The following is an 18267-nucleotide window of genomic DNA, read 5'->3' on the forward strand; positions in this document are numbered from 1 at the left end:
GACATACTGCCAGGAGGGACCAGTCACTGGAGAAGGCTATTATGTTTGGTAAGGTGGAGGGTCAGAGAAAAAGAGGAAGACCCCCAAGAGATGGATTGACAAAGTGGCAGCATCAATGGGCTCAAGCATGGCAACAATTGTGAGGTTGGCCCAGAATCGGGCAGTGTTTTGTTTTGTTGTGCATAGGGTCGCTATGAGTTGGTACTGACTCGATGGCACCTAACAACAACAAAAACAACATAATTGAAGAAACCAGGGTCTCAAACAATATCTATAAGGAACCTCTTTTACTCTTTCTCACCTCTACTTTTCTGTGCCAGCTTCATTACCAGGTGATTCCTCCCAAAAGGAGATAAAAGATGGCCTTAACAGCTTTGACACTTCAGCCCAAAGATTATGCTTTTACCCAATGGTCTGAGAAGAGTATCGGAACTGACTCAATTCAAATTGGGTGATCTACGCTTGTCCCAGGACTACGATTAGCTAGACCTACAGCTTATTCTTAAAGAGCTCTGGTAGCATAGTGGTTACGAGTCAGGCTGCTAACCTCAAGGTTAGCAGTTTAAAAGTACCAGCTGTTCCGCAGGAGAAAGATTAGGCTTTCTGCTCCCGTAAAGATTTATAGCCTCAAAAACCCTATATAGGGTCGCTATGAGTCGGAACCAATTCCACAGCACATAACCACCACCACAGCATCTTACTCTCATTTCTAGAGCCAGAAGTGTCTATCACTCCCCAGCCCCATCCCTTATGAGACCACATGCACTAAGAGATTAGTAAAGGAAAGATGGTCCCCCAAATGAAAGCAGGGTGCCTTACCAGGAGAAATGGGTGCTGGCCTGACAAAGGGGATAGGTATCTATGTGGTAGTGCGCAGAAGGCAAGCAGAATTAAGGAGTGGGTTACGATGGAGTTGAGAGCTGGTGGCTTAGCAATATGAGTGAACCTGTGAGAACAAACCAGATTGCTTGGGGAGAGGACAGAGGCAGAGGAGGCATGAGACAGGCAGGGAATGCCCCATCAGGAGATAGGAAATTTAGGAAGGCAGGAAGAGGAAGAGATCTGAGAACTAAGAGAAGAACCCAGCAGGGGCAGCATGATGGCATCCTGTGGAAGTGAAGAGATCAAGAGTATCAGCCAGTAGAACAAGTGGCCAAAGGCTTTCCGTGACAACTGGGTTGGCTGGTGTGACCCTGAGGGGTGCAGTGACAGTATAGTCGAAGAGTGGTTGAAGCCCAATTACAGGCAGTTAGGAAGACTGTGGCACAGTAAGAATGGAATGGAGGTCCCATAAGCCTGAGAAGGACTAACAGAAAGCCGAGGATGAAGGCAGATGGACAGCACAAGTTGAAAGGTGACCAGGGGTGGTAACGCCAAGGTGAGTAGGGTTTGTGCCAGAAGGAGCCTGGAGTGGACAGATAGCATGGCCCTGGGGGCAAAAGGTGTGGTAGGGACACTTACTGGAGGCCTATCTAGCAAAGCAATCTGAGAAAAGGACCTAGGTCCCTAGTAGGGGTGGGAGAATGTGGTACAGAAGCAGAAATAGAAACAAACAGTATCATCAGGTAGAGTGACCTCATGGTCACTACAACATGGTGGCAATTGTCCAGCCTGTGAGATGAATGTGGTTTGCATGAAATGGACATAAGCATCTTCTTTTTAAGATCATTCCTTAGGTTTAACAAGCTTACAGTAAAGTATGTATAGTGCATTAATCTTATACAGCTTGATGATCGCTTACATGTACACTTTTATAGTCACCACTCAGATCAAGACACAGAGCACTTTCAGCACTTATGAGTAAGGTTTCTTTATGACCCTTCCCAGTCCAGACAGCATCCAGGGGTGACCTCGGTTTTGAGTTCTGTCATTATCCATCTTATCTGTTCACAAACTCCAAATATATGGAATCCTACAATGTGTACTCTTTAGAATGGCTTCTTCTGTGCAAGGCAGTATCAAATGGATCCGTCCATGTTGTTATATGTACCAGTCGTTCATGTTCTTATTGCTGGGTAGTATTCCAATCTGAGGGGTCCCTGGGTGGCACAAATGGTTAAGCGCTGGACTACTAGCTGAAAAATTACCTATTCAAACCCACCCAGAGGCCTGTAATCTACCCTATGGAGCACAGATCTACTCTGATACACATGCGATCGCCAAGAGTCACAATGAACTGGATAGCAACCAACAACATGCCATTCTGAATATACCACTATTTATTATTCTCCTATTGATGAGCATTTGGGTTGTTTCCAAGTTGGGACTGTTACAAATAAAGTGAATGCTCTTTTTAAGATACCTCATTCACTCAGTCTTGCACACGTGCAGACCCTCCCACGATACTACAGCAGGCCAGCCGCCTCTAGGAGGTCAGGCCATTGGTCTCCCCTCTCCATTCTGAGAACATATTTCCTGGAAGGTGGCCAGTGGGGGAGCAGTGATATCAACTTACTAACACTTATTCCCTCTCTTCCAGCTTCCTCACCTTTGGTCACAGGTGCCCTGAACCTTCCTGACCCCGCAAGGGGATCGTCCGCAGCCCCTCATGAAGGCGCCCGGCTGACTGGCGGGGTGGTCACGGTGGAGCCTGGGCACCGCGGGGACAGCGAGGCCATGGCCTCGCTGGACCTGCCATACCGCTGCCCGCGCTGCGGGGAGCACAAGCGCTTCCGGAGCCTGTCATCACTGCGCGCGCACTTAGAGTACAGCCACACCTACGAGACGCTCTACATCCTCTCCAAGACCAACAGCATTTGTGATGGCTCTGCGGCAGCAGCAGCAGCGGCTGCGGCAGCCTCGGGTTTCCCACTGGCGCCCGAGCCCGCCGCCTTGCTGGCAGTTCCCGGCGCCCGGCGCGAAGTTTTCGAGAGCACATCCTTTCAAGGCAAGGAGCAGTCAGCCGGGACACCCGCGACACCACACCTGCTACATCACCACCACCACCACGGGCCCCTTGCGCACTTCCCCAGCGACTTGGTACCCGCCAGCCTACCTTGTGAGGAGCTGGCTGAGCCGGGCCTGGTGCCTGCAGCCGCCGCGCGCTATGCGCTGCGCGAGATAGAGATTCCACTGGGGGAGCTGTTTGCGCGCAAGTCTGTGGCATCCTCGACGTGCTCGACGCCGCCACCTGGGCCTGGCCCAGGTCCTTGCACTGGGCCTGTTTCAGCCTCACCTGCTTCACCGTCACCAGCTGATGTAGCATACGAGGAGGGCCTGGCGCGCCTCAAGATTCGCGCGCTGGAGAAACTAGAGGTGGATCGGCGGCTGGAGCGGCTGAGCGAGGAGGTGGAACAGAAGATTGCAGGTCAGGTGGGCCGGCTGCAGGCCGAGCTGGAACGCAAGGCGGCGGAGCTGGAGACTGCGCGGCAGGAGAGCGCGCGGCTAGGGCGTGAGAAGGAGGAGCTGGAGGAGCGTGCCTCGGAGCTCTCGCGCCAGGTGGACGTGAGCGTGGAGCTACTGGCCTCGCTCAAGCAGGATTTGGTGCTCAAGGAGCAGGAATTGAGCCGCAAGCAGCAGTGAGTGGAGCCGCAGGGCCCTGTGGGTGGGTGTGCCTGTGAATATTTCTGAGTGGGTTACTGTATGTCTGTCACTACCACCAAGAGTTCGCGTGAGTGTGGCTGTGTGTGAAGCATGTAATAGTGGTGCGTGTGTGGCCAAAAGCATGTCCTGGTATGTGTTTGACTGCGACTATGAGTATATTGCTGTATGTGCCTGACAGTGAAGACTTTCTATTTCTCTTCTCCATCATCCTTATAGAAGACAACCCTGCATTTTTGCACCACTCAAAATCCCTTTGCCTACTCAAATGCATGGCTCAATTCTCCCCTCTTTCCCATCAACAAAATGCCCCTATCTACTCTATCAGTCCTAAAAGCATTCTTGTATGATGTCATTTCTCCCATCTGTTTTCTCCCATCTCCCCACTTAAGCTACTGCCCTCTCTTCTTACAGAAAAACTCCTTGAAAGTATTGTTTATACTTCTGTCTCCAATTTCTTTGCTCACATTTCCTCTTGAACCCACTTTGGTCAGATTTCTGCCATCACCACAGCAATATGAAGGACATCACCATTGTCCTTCACCTTGCTAAGGCCAACTTGACCCTTCAGCAGCATTTGACACAGCTGATTTTTGGAACACTTTCTTTCTTAGCTTCCAGAACATTTTTCTGCAACTCTCTCCCATCTTTTTGTCTGCTCTTACTCATTGTCCTTTTCCGGGTCCTCTCCTTATTTATCCAGCCTTTAGATGTAGGAGTTATGAAGTACATGGATGCTATTTACATGTACCTATTGTGATGGACACAAGAGAAAGATGAGGCTTTTTTCTCCCTATACAAAGTGGCTATGAGTTGGAATTGACTTGACAGCACTTTAACAACAACAACAATAAAAACAGATTGCGATGGAGGAGTCCTGGTATGGCAATGTAGAACAAGCACTGGTCTGCTAACTCCAAGGTCGGCGGTTCAAACATACTAGCTTTTGATCGGAACCCCTGTACAGGGTCTCTATGTGTTGGAATCCTCGATGGCATCTAACAACAATGATAATTGTGACGGAAGGAGTCCTGGTAGGATGTTGTAGGATAAGACTGGACTGCTCAGCACAAGTTTGGCATTTCAAACCCACCAGCCACTCCTTGGAAACCCTATATAGGCTCACTATGAGTCAGAGCCAACTTGACAGCATTTAACAACACCACTGTGATGAAAGCTCCACGAGGGGAGGATTTTTTCTCTTTGTTCACTACTATAGTCCAGATACCCAAAATGATGCCTGCATCTAGACGTGCTTGTATTCATTTCTTGGTGCTGCCATAACAAATGACCAGAAATTTGGTGACTTAAAACAGCAGACATTTCTGGAGGGCAGAAGTCCAAAATCAAGTTTTGGACCTAGTGAGTGGTGAATTAAAGTTGGTTCCTTTTGGAGGCTCTGAGGGGGATCCTTTCAATACCGCTCTCCTAGCTTCTGGTTTTTGTTGTTGTTGAGTACCATTGGATCAGTTCCAATTCACAGTGAACCTGTACAGGGTTTCCAAGGAGCAGCTGGTGTGTTTGAATCACCAACCTGCAGTTAGCAATCCAGAGCTTACTCTGCAGACCTGTAGTAGGAGTTGCCAGCAGTCCTTGGCATTTTTTCGTTTGTACCTACATAACTTCAATCTCTGTCTTCACTTGGCCTTCACATGATCCCCAAGACCTGTGTTTCAAATCACCCTCTTTCTCTTACAAAGGACACCAGTCCAGCATAATCTTATCTTGAGATTCTTTGTTGGGGGTACTACAGCTAGGTCTAGGCTAAGCCTAGGATATCATTTATTGTTAGGGTAGGGTAGGGTTAGTGTTAGAAGTAAGGATTGGGCTTAGGCTAGGCTTAAGAGTAAGACTTGTCCTAGGTATTAAGGTTACAGTTCATTTATTTTAAACTTTTTATTGTGAATTGAGTGAAGGTTTCTAGAACAGATCATCTGTCCCACTTTCAATAACTTGCATACTTTGTATCATTACAATGATTACAATCCACTCCATGTACCATCAGTTAAAAGTATTTATAGTTGGGTTTGAACTCCTGATGTGGTGTTGTAGGATCAGCACTGGACTGTGAACCAAAGATCGGCAGTTCAAACCCACCAGCTGCTCCTCAGAAACCCTATACAGGGTGGCTGTAAATTGGAGTTGACTGGATGTCACTTGACAACAACAACCGTTAAGTTTATTTTTATTTATTTGTTTTACTTTATTCTTGAAATCTATTTTTATTTCCTTTTCATTTGGAAGTTTTGTAATGGATTATTCTCTCTTTTTCACTTTTTTTTTTTTAAAGTTTTGTAATTTTTATGATAGTTCACATGGGAGAACATTAGCTTTACGTTCGCCCTATCGCATATCTTTCATTGCCATGGTTACAATCCCCTTCATGCATCATCAACCAACCAAAGGGTATACCCTGCAAGCCTGCCCCTGGTCCTCAGCACACAGCCCCTCTACCTCTCTGGGTCTAAAGTCCCCAGCTACTCCATCTCTCCACATCATTGTCTCTGCCTCCATCTCTGGTGTCACTGTTTCTCTGGGTAGGGCCCCGCTCTCCACTCTTCTTCCTTGATGGTCCCAGAGACCTCTGCTCCTGGACTGCAAAGTCAACCACTCCCCTTCTTTTTCTACAAAATGTCTACCTTTACATTTTCAACCCTCAAGTCAGTCATGATAGCAATTATTCACTGTTGGACCTATCCACATTTCCTTTCATCAGCCCCGCCTAGACAGATTGGATACTACTCAGTGGAGATTCTACCTTTCTCCACGCCCTCTGGATCTAGATTCCCTCTTGAAAGCTTGTAAGCCAGTCACTTGTTGTCTTTGTAGCCTCCCCATTTTAGGTAGCCAATATCCAAGTTGCCCATCCTTGTCTACTCTGTGTATGGAGGGGATTGGAATGATCCTCTCTGTAAAGATTTGTTCCCTCTTTTGAGATACTACATCCATAGGTGTAGGTCAAGTTCATTAAATTGTATCAGATTACTCTTTTTTCCTCTTCTGGAGTTCTGATCATCCAGCCATTGAAGCCAGGTCATGTGGGTATTATCTGCAAGTATGGGTGTTCTTGTGCATATGCCCTCAACTTCCTATCAGCTGGACGCTTCACTCTCCATTCTAGTCCTCTGTGGCTATGTCACTGACTCTGGGCCCAGGAGTCCCCAGGTCTTCCCACACTGCTGGCCAACCAGGTCTCCACTCGGGTTCACAGGAGTCTATTGAATGTGGTAGGGCTTAGTTTGCTGCTTCATTGCTGTTTTTCCCTCACTTCCCCTTATCGGTGACCAACGTGATCACCAGTAGGAGTGCATCTCTGGTTGTGTATTCCCATTGAGTCTTAGTCCTGGAAGGGAGTTTGCCCTGAGGGGACCCGACCACTTGCCTTGATGCTCCTGGAAGAGCAACTTGCTGTTATTGTTTTGTATTTTCCTGTCAGTCTTTTTTTCAAGAAGTATCTTCTGTTCTTCTAGCATCTCTAAGCTGGTCTGCTCGTCCTTTCAAGTGGAAATTTTCCACCTCAGAAGATTCTGGGTGAGGTTCAGGAGTCTACCTATGCTCTTATGTAATGCAGAGGCTCTGCAGGCCTCCTTTACTGGGCACGTTGTAGCCCCATTTTAGGTATTCCAATCAGTTATAATCAGAAAACAGATTTACAGGCTTTCTATGGTGATATTTCTGGCTATTCCTTTCTCTCCCCCTCAGGTGTCTATTTTATACTGGTATGCAAGGGAAACCAAGATTGAAAACACAGCCAAGCATTTTAACATTGTTTCCCCTTTTGCCCATTCCAACCATGCCTCAATCCCTGTATCCCAGAGCCCTGTTGTTCCAAGGTTGTATATGCATCATTATTTACCTCTGTCCCACTTAGCTGATGCAAATCTGCCTAATTGTTCTCCCGTCCACCTTGTTCTTCCATTCCCCTCCCCCTTCTTGTGTATTGCCCATCCCCAGCACCCACTATCCTGTGTCTATTCCCTACCCTATGCTCCACCTTTCCCTCCCTCCCCTCACCCCATATCCCAGTAACCAGCAAATAATCCACCCCCCCACCCCCACCCCTTAATATGTGTTCTTTTTCTGTCTTTTACAATAGTGGTCCTATGCAGTATTTCTCCCTTTGTGACTAATTTCACTCAACATAATGTCCTCAAGCTTCATTCATGTTATGGGGTGGCTTGCAGCCTCCTTGTTATTCTTGAAGGTAGCATAATATTCCATTGTGTGTATGTACTACAGTTTGTTTATCCAATCTTCAGTTGATGGGCACTTTGGCTGTCTCCATCTTTTTGCTGTTGTAAATAGTGCTCCTATGAACATTGGTGTGCATATATCTACTCGAGTTATGGCTCATATTTCTTGTGGGTAAATACCAAGTAGAGGGATTGCTGGTTCATAAGGTATTTCTATTTCTAACCTTCTGAGGAAGCGCCATATTGCTTTCCAGAAAGGTTGGCCCAATTTGCAATCCCACCAGCAATGCAGGAGCGTCCCAGTCTCTCCACATCTACTTTTTTGATCTTTGCTGTTATTGCTGGTGTGAGATGATATCTCATTTTTGTTTTGATTTGCATCTCTAATGGCTAGTGATCATGAACATTTCTTCATATGTTTGTTGGATGCCTGGATCTCTTCCTTGGTGAAGTGTCTGTTCATGTCCTGTGCCCATTTTTTAATTGGGTTATTTGTCTTTGCCTTGTAGAGGTGTTGTAAGAAAGGAGTCCCTTGTCTGATGTGTCATTGCAAAAGATTTTTCCCCATTCTGTGGGTTCCCTTTTTATTCTTCTGGTGAAGTCTTCTGATGCACATAAGTTTTTAATTTTTAGTATGTCCCAATCATCTATGATGTCTACTTTTGTTTGTGTAGTTTTCAAAATGTTTGATAGTCTGTGTATGCCCTGAATTAGAGCCCTCACATTTGTCCCTATTTTTTCATTGATGGCCTTCATAATGCTGGGATTCACATTTAGATCTTTAATGCATGCTGAGTTGGTTATTGTATAAGGCATGAGGTAAAGGTCTTGTTTCAATCTTTTGCATATCGCTTTCCAGTTCTGCCAGCACCATCTGTTTAGCTATATATATGTATATATTTTATATATTTTGTATATCCTACCATTTTGTTGAATCTTCCAATGAGGTCTAATAGTTTTTTTTTACTGTCTTTGGGGTTTTCTATGCATAGGATCATATCGTCTGTAAATAGAGAGTTTTACTTCCTCTTTGCCAATTTGGACAGCTTTAATTTCCCTGTCTTGCCACGTAGCTCTTGCTAAGACTTCCAGCACAATATTGAATAAGAGTGGTGATAAAGGGCATCCTTGTCTGGTTCCTGTTCACAGAGGAAGGTTTTCAGTTTCTCTCCATTGAGAGTAATGTAGGCTGTTGGTTTTGTATATATGCTCTTAATCATGTTGAGGAATTTCCCTTCAATTCCTACTTTGTTGAGTGATTTTATCAGGAATGGATATTGATTTTGTCAAATGCCTTTTCTGCATCAATCAATATGATCATGTGGTTCTTTTCTTTTTTCTTTTTTATATGGCGGATTACGTTGATAATTTTTGTCATTTTGAACCATCCTTGCATCCCTGATAGGAATCCCACTTGATCATGATGTATTATTATCTTTTGATGTGCTGCTGGATTCTATTAGCTAGGATTTTGTTGAGGGATATTTATCTATAATTTTCTTTCTTAGTGACGTCCTTCCCTGGTTTTGGTATGAGGGTTATGCTTGCTTCATAAAATGTATTAGGAAGTTTTCCAGCCTCCTCTATCTTCTGGAATAATTTGAGTAGAATTGGTAACAGCTCTTCCCTGAATGTTTGGTAGAACTCACCAGTGAAGCCATCTGGGCCTGGACTTCTTTTGGCTCTGAGTTTTTTGCTATGGGTCTCTTCAGGTTTTCTACTTCACTGTGTGTAAGTTTAGGTAGGTAGTGTTTTTCTAAAAATGTATCCATGTCTTCTAAGTTTTCAGATTTTTTGTAGTACAACTTTCATAGTATTCTGTTATTATCCTTTTGTTCTGTTGTGACGTTGCCCATGTGGTCTCTAATGCATGTTATTTGTGTCTTCTCCCTCTTTTCTTTTGTTAGGTTTGCCAGTGGTATGCCAATTTAGTTAATCCTTTCAAAGAACCTGTTGTCCACATGTCTTAGGTTTCCTTAATATTTTTTTGTTCTTTTTTCTGATTGTTGTTCCTCCAGCAGATGATTATTGAGAGATTTTTCTTCAACCTCAGTAATTTGGCTTTCCATGGATTGTTTCAATTCTAGTTTTTCACCCTTTTAAAGTATAATCTGTTTCTGAAATCTTAGCATTAGTCTCTTGGCTTTCTAATTGCTGATTTTATATGGTTCCCTTTTTTTTTTACAATTATTTTACCCATTAGTTTCCTGATTTTTTTCCATAGTTTTTTCTGTTTTCCTTGATTTATCTGTACTTTCCTCAATTTTTCTCTCAATCCATTGCCTAAATGTTGTTGTTGTTGTTAAGTACCATGGAGTTGGTTCCGACTCATTAGTGACCCTGCACAGGGTTTCTGAGGCTGTAAATCTTTACGGGATCAGAACGCCTCATCTTTCTCCCGCTGAACTGCTGGTAGTTTCGAACTGCCGACCTTGAAGTTAGCAGCACAATTCGTAACTACTATGCTACCAGAGCTCCTTAAATAGCATTAGTTTAATTTTCTTATCATGTATTTTCAGTATTATATTTTCTGACTCTGTAATGTAGTGACATGTTTGAGGCACTCTTGTTTCTTTATGTAAGCTGAAATTGTCTATTTTCTCCAAAACATTGTAGAGAAGGTCAGATATGTATATTTAGTTGATGATTGTATATTGGTGTATTCTCAAGCACTCACCACCTGTCTGCTGCTAGATGTAGTAGAGACTGAACGTGTGAACACAGTTCTGTTCACTGTGTAGCATAGTTCAAGTGCTTCCTGAAGCTGGTGCACTATGCCCTGCACCTGACCCCAGGCAGCGCAGAGGCTGCTCATGGGTGGGATGCCACTGGCAGCTGCGCTGGTAATAATAGGGACTGGTCATGCCCCTGGCTACCAGGAGGGTACAGCACTAGGAAGAACTGGACACACTTACTGCCAACTTCTACTTGTATCCTGTGGCCCACAGGCCTCTGTGTCAACAGCAGCTTGCAAAAGCTTAAGATGGCTGCGCCATACCAGTCCTCAGCCCACCATACGTGAACGTGTGGGGCTGAATATGAGGTTCTATGTATGTGGCAGTGCCTGGAGGGAAGGGGGGCGGCTCTGTGTGACTGAGTATGTCTGTATCTCTGCAAGGTGCATGTTTGGGGTGGGGTATGTAGTATAGGACTCTGTGTGCCTGTCAGTGATTCTGGATCACAAGGTGGCAATGTGTCCCTGAGTATGCCTGTAAGCATTTCTTTGGGGAGCAGTGAGATCTGGTTATTTGTGACTGGGTAGGTGGGGATTGAATGTATGTATGTCTGCGTTCTGCATGTGTGGCATGGTGAGGTACAGGCCCGATCCTATTCTTTATATATTTCTGTGACCATGAGCAGACAGCTGTGCCTTGTGTCTGACTGTGGGCTAGGGAGGTGACTGCCAGGCAGGGGCAGTGTGGTAAGAGATTCCTGTGGGCCCAGGGAGGTGGTGCAGATCGACCAGTTCCTAAAGGAGACAGCAGCACGGGAAGCCAGTGCCAAGCTGAGGCTACAGCAGTTCATCGAGGAGCTCCTGGAGCGGGCTGACCGCGCCGAACGGCAGCTGCAAGTCATCAGCAGCAGTTGTGGCAGTACACCCAGTGCCAGCCTGGGTCGTGGAGGCGGGGGCAGTGGCGCTGGGCCTGGTCCCCGGGGCCCTGGCCGAATGGTAAGTGGGTGCCCATCTGCCTTCCCTCCATTCCTGCACAACTGGCCCTCAGTCTCCCCCATAATGTTTCTTGCTGCCCTTCTATGGCTTCTCTACCACAAGTAGGCTCCAGGCCGGAAGTAGGGGGTCAGGAACCTAGAAGCCCTCTGAATTGGGTACAAGTGCCAAGTCCCTGAGGGTATAGAGAGATGTGCTCCAACGATCCTGGTCTTCTGTGGCTCATCTCTGCCTCTCCCTGAAAATGAGAATCCAGGAGCCAAAGCCAGGGGCTGTGGGGGAGGGGGGATATGGGGAGGGGGCTGGTGAGCCTACCTCTCTGGGCTGTCTGTCTGTCCATTCGTCCATCTTTCCCAACTTTTTTCCTTCTTCTCTCTCCTCTCCCCTCCTCTCTTCTCTCCATCCTCTGCCCTGTTTCTCCAACTCCTTCTCATCTTCTTGCTTCCTCTGCCCCCATTCCTACCCCTCCCGCTCTGGGCCCCACAGCGAGAACACCACGCAGGCCCAGCCGTGCCTAGCACATTCGCGGTGTCACGGCACGGCTCCTCTCCCAGCACAGGGTAAGCCTCGGGCCTGGCCCACCCCACGCAGCCCACCCTTGCCCTGGAAAGATCCATTGGCCATTGAATGTCTGGCTCATCTGAGGGTTTATCCCTCCTCTTGCCCCAAGCCTCCAGGGTCACCTGTGTCTGCCTTTTCACACTCAGGGGGCTCTTGGAAAGGAGGGTGGGTGGCCTGCCCATGGTTGATGCAAGAATGGGGGAGATGAGGAATTTCTGGTGTCCCTTGCCCTCACCATCCGGTCCACCCCTGCCCCAGGGCCTCCAACCGCGTGCCAGCCGCATCCCAGAGCTCAGGCTGCTATGACAGCGACAGTCTGGAGCTGCCACGGCCAGAAGAGGGGGCCCCTGAGGACAGTGGCTCTGGGGGCTTGGGCACACGGGCCCAGGGTGCCAACAGCAGCTCGGAGCGGTCGCAGCCCCCTCGCAGCTCAGGCCTGCGGCGCCAGGCCATCCAAAACTGGCAGCGCAGACCCCGCCGACACAGTACTGAGGGAGAGGAAGGTGACATCTCAGATGTGGGCTCCCGTACCACTGAATCAGAGGCTGAGGGCTCCTCAGATGCCCCCCGCCCTGGGCCTGCTGGACCACTGAGCAGCTGCCGGCTCTCAGGTGAGTCCTGGCAAGGTGGGCAGATGAACCAGTCTTCCCCATGGTGCCCGGCCCTCTTAGCACAGCCCCCGCCATGCTAGTTGTCAGTCTCCTGGTCTTGTGCACCTCCCTTTCCTCTGCTCACGTCATAGATGCCACATTCTCTGACACAGAGCTCTTCGCCCTGGGGTGGGGGGTAAGGGTGGGGCTGCAGCACAAAGGTGTTCTGGTTGAGTGTGGCTTGGGATACTACATCCAAACGGGACATTTACATGATGGGCTCCCCTAGGTACACTTAGAGTATGGATTCTGTACTTTACAGCCCCACGAGAAGTGTATATATATCCATCCCACATATATCCGTCCATGCCCACATGGCCATGCACATATATGGGTGGGTTAGTGCTCAGAGGGCTAAGGCCTTAGGAGGCTGGAGAGTTGGATATAACTGTGTCCCAAGGGACTGCTCCAGGAAGTCTTCTGTTCACAAGTCCAGTCTCCATCCATGCATACCCAGCCCCTAACTCCTTTCCTGACTCCAAACCTGCCTCAGTCACCTCATCTGGGGGATGAGTTTGGACTGAGGCACCTTGGCTTTCCTCCCAAGTCACTGGTCCCCATACCCATTCCTCCTATAGCTCCTAGCCCTGTCCAGCTCCCCATCCACATCCCGACCTTGGCGTTTGACTTTCCCCACTCATCTTTGCCCCCTGGTACTTTGCAGCCCGCTCTGAGGGAGGCAGTGGGAGGGGCCATCGAACCGAGCGGGGCAGCCCATCACGCTCCAATGAAGTGATCAGTCCTGAAATCCTCAAGATGCGAGCAGCCCTATTCTGCATCTTCACCTACCTGGACACACGTACACTGCTGCATGCTGCCGAGGTCTGCCGGGACTGGCGCTTCGTGGCTCGCCACCCTGCCGTCTGGACACGGGTGCTGCTCGAGAATGCTCGCGTCTGTTCCAAGGTGCCTACCCTTGTCCCACCCTGCCCCTCCCACTCACCCCTGCTGTGAACTGGCCTTCCCTCTTGGTGGAGTCTGTCTGACTGAAGCAGGAGCCCCTCAAAGTCTGGTCCTTATAACCTTTATAACACCTCAGCTCCCCACAACACACTCATGGGATCTCCTACCTATCCCAGGGCTGGCCCACCTCCACCCAGCCAAACTCAGACCCCGCTTGTCTCTGCAGTTTCTGGCAATGCTGGCTCAGTGGTGCACCCAGGCCCACTCGCTAACCCTGCAGAATCTGAAGCCCCGGCAGCGGGGCAAGAAAGAGAGCAAGGAGGACTATGCCAGAAGTACCCGGTGAGGCCCGCAGTCAGTGGGTGGTTGGAGGCTCCTGGGTTGTAGGCCCAGAATTGAGCTGGAATGCTTAGCAAAGGTGGCCACGAGCAGCTCCCTGTCCTCCCGGTCATTCCTAGGGGGTGCCTGGAAGCAGGACTGGAGTCGCTACTGAAGGCGGCCGGGGGCAACCTGCTGATCCTCCGCATCTCCCATTGCCCCAACATCCTCACTGACCGCTCGCTCTGGCTGGCTAGCTGCTACTGCCGTGCCCTGCAAGCTGTCACCTACAGGTGGGTCCTACCCACCAGATGCAAGGAGTCCCTCACCCCTGCACATTCTCCCCTAGTGCTCTCAGGTGAAGGGAAGGAAGTCTTGGTAGAAGCAGAGGCCAATGATGTGAGTGGCCCCAACTTTGTCTTTCCAACAGGAGTGCCACGGATCCTGTGGGCCATGAGGTCATTTGGGCCCTGGGTGCAGGCTGCAGAGAGATTGTGTCCCTCCAGGTGGCGCCACTCCACCCCTGGTGAGCCCTGGCAGAGTGGGGGAGCTGGGACTGGGGCTGAGCCTGAAGACTGAGCTACTCTGGGCTTGAGCCATAGGCTGGCTGGCGAGATGAATTTACATACGTCAATCTGCATTTAGGCAGTGTAGAGAAGGCATTTGGAACCAGGCTTTGAAATCAACCTGGGGTCACTAGCCAGTGTGACTTTGGGCCAGTTACCTGACCCATTCATGCCTCAGTTTCTCAGCCTGCAAAGTGTAGGTGATATATGAGGAATCTATTGATCTTCTTAGTGCTGTGGCAGCTCAAATTAGGTCATGTATAAGAAGTCTGCAAGGCATACAGTAAGTATTTAATAACCACTAACGTAATGCTGGGTTTGTGTGTGAAAGGCAGCTCTGGGAGGTCCCTGTACAATACATAGAAGTAGTTGTTTGAGAAGACAGGGTGTTAAAGTCTGCGTCACTCTACTTGGAGCCCTCTCTCCGTATAACAGCTCTTCCCAGGCTATCCATTGACCCTCATTAACCCCACGTAGACTCTATTACTGCCCCACTCCCCGTGACACCTTGTTTTGACCCTTGCTGCATGCAGTACATTCTGAAATAATTTCTTTATATTTCGATCTCCCACACTAGACTCCCGGTTCTCAGGGCAGAGGCTGTGAATGTCTGTTTCCGTATCCCTGGTACCAAGCGCATAGGAGACACCAGAGATGTCTGTTGCCTGGATGAATGTTGAGGGATGAAGTGTTCAGGGAAACAAGTTTGGTGTGAGTGGAGTGAGCTATGAGTGTGGAAAGAAGGCTGGGGTAGGATCACGAAGGGCCTTGCTAAGGGGTTTGTTGTGTGCTGTCAAATCGGTTACAACTCAAAAGGACCCTGTACAGGGTTTCCTAGAGTTGTTGGTGGATTTGAATTGCCAACCTCGCATTTACTAGTCCAGTGCTTATCCTACAGCACCACACCAGGGCTCGCTAAGGGGTTTAGATTTTTGTATTTTACCTAAAAAATGCTTGGAAGCTAGTGAGGGCTTTTAGCTTTTAAGAAAGGCTGGAGATCACTAGTAATGTTCTACATGCCCTCCTTGCCCCTAGATGGCCCATTTCTTGAGGACAGGCTGCAGGCCTTTTTTTTTGTTGACTCCTGAGCCCCCAGGGCTTAGCTCTCTTCTTGGCTCATCTTTAACAGATCAACGTTTGTTGAATGGCTGAGCAAATGTGTGAATGAATGAAAGGTCATTGTCTGCAGTGTGGAGGGTGAACTGTCAGAGACAAATGATAATGGTGGTCTGAATTGTGGGTTCACAAGTTAATCAGGAATCCCAATCAGAATTTGGCGGGAGGTAAGGGAAGAGGTCAGGGATGATCCTGGTTTTCTGACTTAAGTAGCTGGGTGGTTGCTAGGGCCCTTGCTTGAGAGGGGGGCCCAGGAGAGGAGCATGCTGGGGTGTCATGCTTCCAGAGGCTTCCCTGACCACCCTCCCTTCACCCCATTCTTCAGCCAGCAGCCCACGCGCTTCAGTAACCGCTGCCTGCAGATGATCGGTCGCTGTTGGCCCCACCTCCGGGCCCTCGGGGTTGGGGGCGCCGGCTGTGGGGTACAGGGCCTGGCATCACTTGGTGAGTCTTCCCTTGAGACTGGGCTGGAGGCTGGTGGGAAGGGCTCGGGAACTCCAGCCTGGGTGGTAGCCAGAGGTACCAGAGTGACCTGGAGAGTTTGTCATCAAAATGTCATCTCTTCCTCCCTTTCCCCAGCGAGAAACTGCATGCGACTGCAGGTCCTGGAGCTAGACCATGTTTCAGAGATTACCCAGGAGGTAGCAGCTGAGGTCTGCCGGGAAGGCTTGAAGGGACTGGAGATGCTGGTTCTCACCGCCACCCCGGTCACCCCCAAAGCCCTGCTGCATTTCAACAGTGAGCCATGGGGGAATGTGGGTTGGGGTACCCCACACCATGCCTCGTCAGCAAGTAGCACAACCAGCTCCTTGTTATGCCTGGTCAGACAGCACCAGCACTAGGGTCAGACTGACCCAGAATCTAGCCCTAGCTTGGCTTCCAGTGCCTTCTGAGGCCAGAACATTCCCTTCAGCAGACCTTAATTACCATGTGCTCTACCCAATAATGTGCAGAGGCCTGGCAGCAGATGGGTTAAGAGCACAGGTTCTAGACTGAGCTTGGTCCCAATTTTAATTCCAGTGCTCTGAGTCCTTCTGTCTCCATCTTCTAAACAGATTTTCTAGAGTGGGTTGATCTGTAAGCACCCTCCTCTCCCTGGACAGTACTCAGGGTGACAATTCCTCTCTCCCTGGTATAGACTCAAAACTCTGACTCCTCTGGCCCTTACCTCCCCCAGTCCACGCCTAGTCACCTCACCTGAACAGAGGACACGGCCATCGTCCTGGGCTTCTCTCACCCAAATGAGCCCATCAGCCAGGACCTTCTGGCTCTGGGAGGATCCCATACCCTGACCACGTGGTACCTTGACCTTCTTCACTCCCCTTCAGCCTCTTGGCCACATCCTAGACCTCACAACCAGAACTAACTGCTTAGCCTTCAAAATCACAATCTCCAAGACTCCTTCCATCTCCTGCTTGCATGGAGACATCTGCCCCTTCAACCCTCTGCTCCTTGGTTTAGTTTGAGCTCTCTCCCCTTTCTTTATGCCCCCTTGCCAGGAACACTCCTGGAGCCCCCTGCACAACTGGCTGATGGCCACTCCGGCACCCAGTGTTGGCTGCACAGTGTGAGCCCCTGGAGGGCATGGCTCTGCTCTGCTCCTCATGCTCTCAGCAGATGTCTGTGATTTCACTCCTTCACTAATGAGGGGAAGAGGAGGCACCCATTGCCCAGGCTGAGCTGGGGCCCCCTGCTTTACCCACCTTTTTCCAGGCATTTGCCGGAACCTCAAGTCCATTGTGGTCCAGATTGGGATTGCCGATTATTTCAAAGAGCCCAGCAGCCCTGAGGCCCAGAAACTGTTTGAGGATATGGTGACAAAACTCCAGGTGAGGAGTCTGCCCCTGAGACCACCCAAGACCCCAAGCAGTATCCCTAGGTAGGACTTGGGTGACCCTGGATGTGTATTGTGGGAAGGTCCTACCTACCTGGTCCTGGGGGAGAACTAACTAACCCAGGGTTCTGTCCACAGGCCCTTCGACGGCGGCCCGGCTTCTCTAAGATCCTGCACATCAAGGTGGAAGGTGGTTGCTAACCCGGGTAGGGGGGCAGCAGGGCCCCCACCAGCCCCACATCAGGGTACTCTTTGGACCTTTGGCGGGACTCTGGATTGTACCTTCAGGAGCCTGGTGTTAACCCTGGCTTTCAGGGAGGGTTTGACAATTTCCCATTCTTCTCCCGGGACAGTGGAGCAAGAGACCGGTCCCTCTGGCACTGTCTTCCATGGCAGGGGCTTGGATGGAGGCTGTCCTCTGACCCCCAGCCCACCCCCAGTGGAGCAGCCTTCTGGGCCCAGCCAGCGAGGAGCTGAGTCCCCACCAGCACCTGGCATCACCGTCTGGGGGATCTGCAATAACCACCCATTCGGGCAGGCTCCCACCTCTTCCTGAGGCCCAGCCTCCCTGTCAGGGACCTCTGCCAAACCCCTGGCCAGAGGGGGCTCGACATGGCAGCTCAGACATGGCTTGCAGGGCTCTTCTACCCCTTGACCATCAGGCCTCTGGGTGGGAGGGAGGGTTCCGTGGGGCCTGGACATGTGGTCAGCCCAAAGTTGGGAGTGGTGGTGCAGTAGGACACGAGTGGGGGATGGGTTTGGAAGGGCAAAGCATTCATCCAGAACTTCTCCCCGGATCCTGAGCCCACCTTCCAAGGGGGAGAGTTGCTAGGTACTGTGTTTTCTGTAAGAAAAAACCAGATCCCTCCTGCCGGTGCCTGCACACCCCATCACACAGCAGCGTGAAATTCTGAGCTAA

At 49.6% G+C, this 18267-nt stretch overlaps 1 protein-coding gene across 1 annotated transcript; it reads left to right on the plus strand.

The window, feature by feature from the left end:
* The first annotated feature begins 2616 nt into the window (after window positions 1-2616).
* On the plus strand, window positions 2617-17600 carry FBXO41 (F-box protein 41). The gene is made up of 12 exons (XM_006862879.1): window positions 2617-3518; window positions 11178-11403; window positions 11887-11960; window positions 12220-12572; window positions 13276-13517; window positions 13741-13856; window positions 13973-14125; window positions 14263-14358; window positions 15840-15958; window positions 16094-16252; window positions 17228-17343; window positions 17487-17600. The coding sequence occupies exons 1-12, from the start codon at window positions 2617-2619 to the stop codon at window positions 17547-17549; spliced, it is 2619 nt and encodes an 872-aa protein (XP_006862941.1). The 3' UTR covers window positions 17550-17600.
* The last annotated feature ends 667 nt before the right edge of the window (window positions 17601-18267 follow it).

This window comes from Chrysochloris asiatica, unplaced genomic scaffold, assembly GCF_000296735.1.
Source record: "Chrysochloris asiatica unplaced genomic scaffold, ChrAsi1.0 scaffold00052, whole genome shotgun sequence".
Lineage (NCBI taxonomy): Eukaryota > Metazoa > Chordata > Mammalia > Afrosoricida > Chrysochloridae > Chrysochloris > Chrysochloris asiatica.

Bases quoted from the DNA above. Each gene is read 5' to 3' on its own strand.
- FBXO41 (XM_006862879.1), top strand. From the start codon at position 2,617: ATGGCCTCGCTGGACCTGCCATACCGCTGCCCGCGCTGCGGGGAGCAC. The intron at 11,961-12,219 runs GTAAGCCTCGGG...CCCCTGCCCCAG, and splicing joins GGCTCCTCTCCCAGCACAGG to GGCCTCCAACCGCGTGCCAG. The intron at 17,344-17,486 runs GTGAGGAGTCTG...TTCTGTCCACAG, and splicing joins ATATGGTGACAAAACTCCAG to GCCCTTCGACGGCGGCCCGG.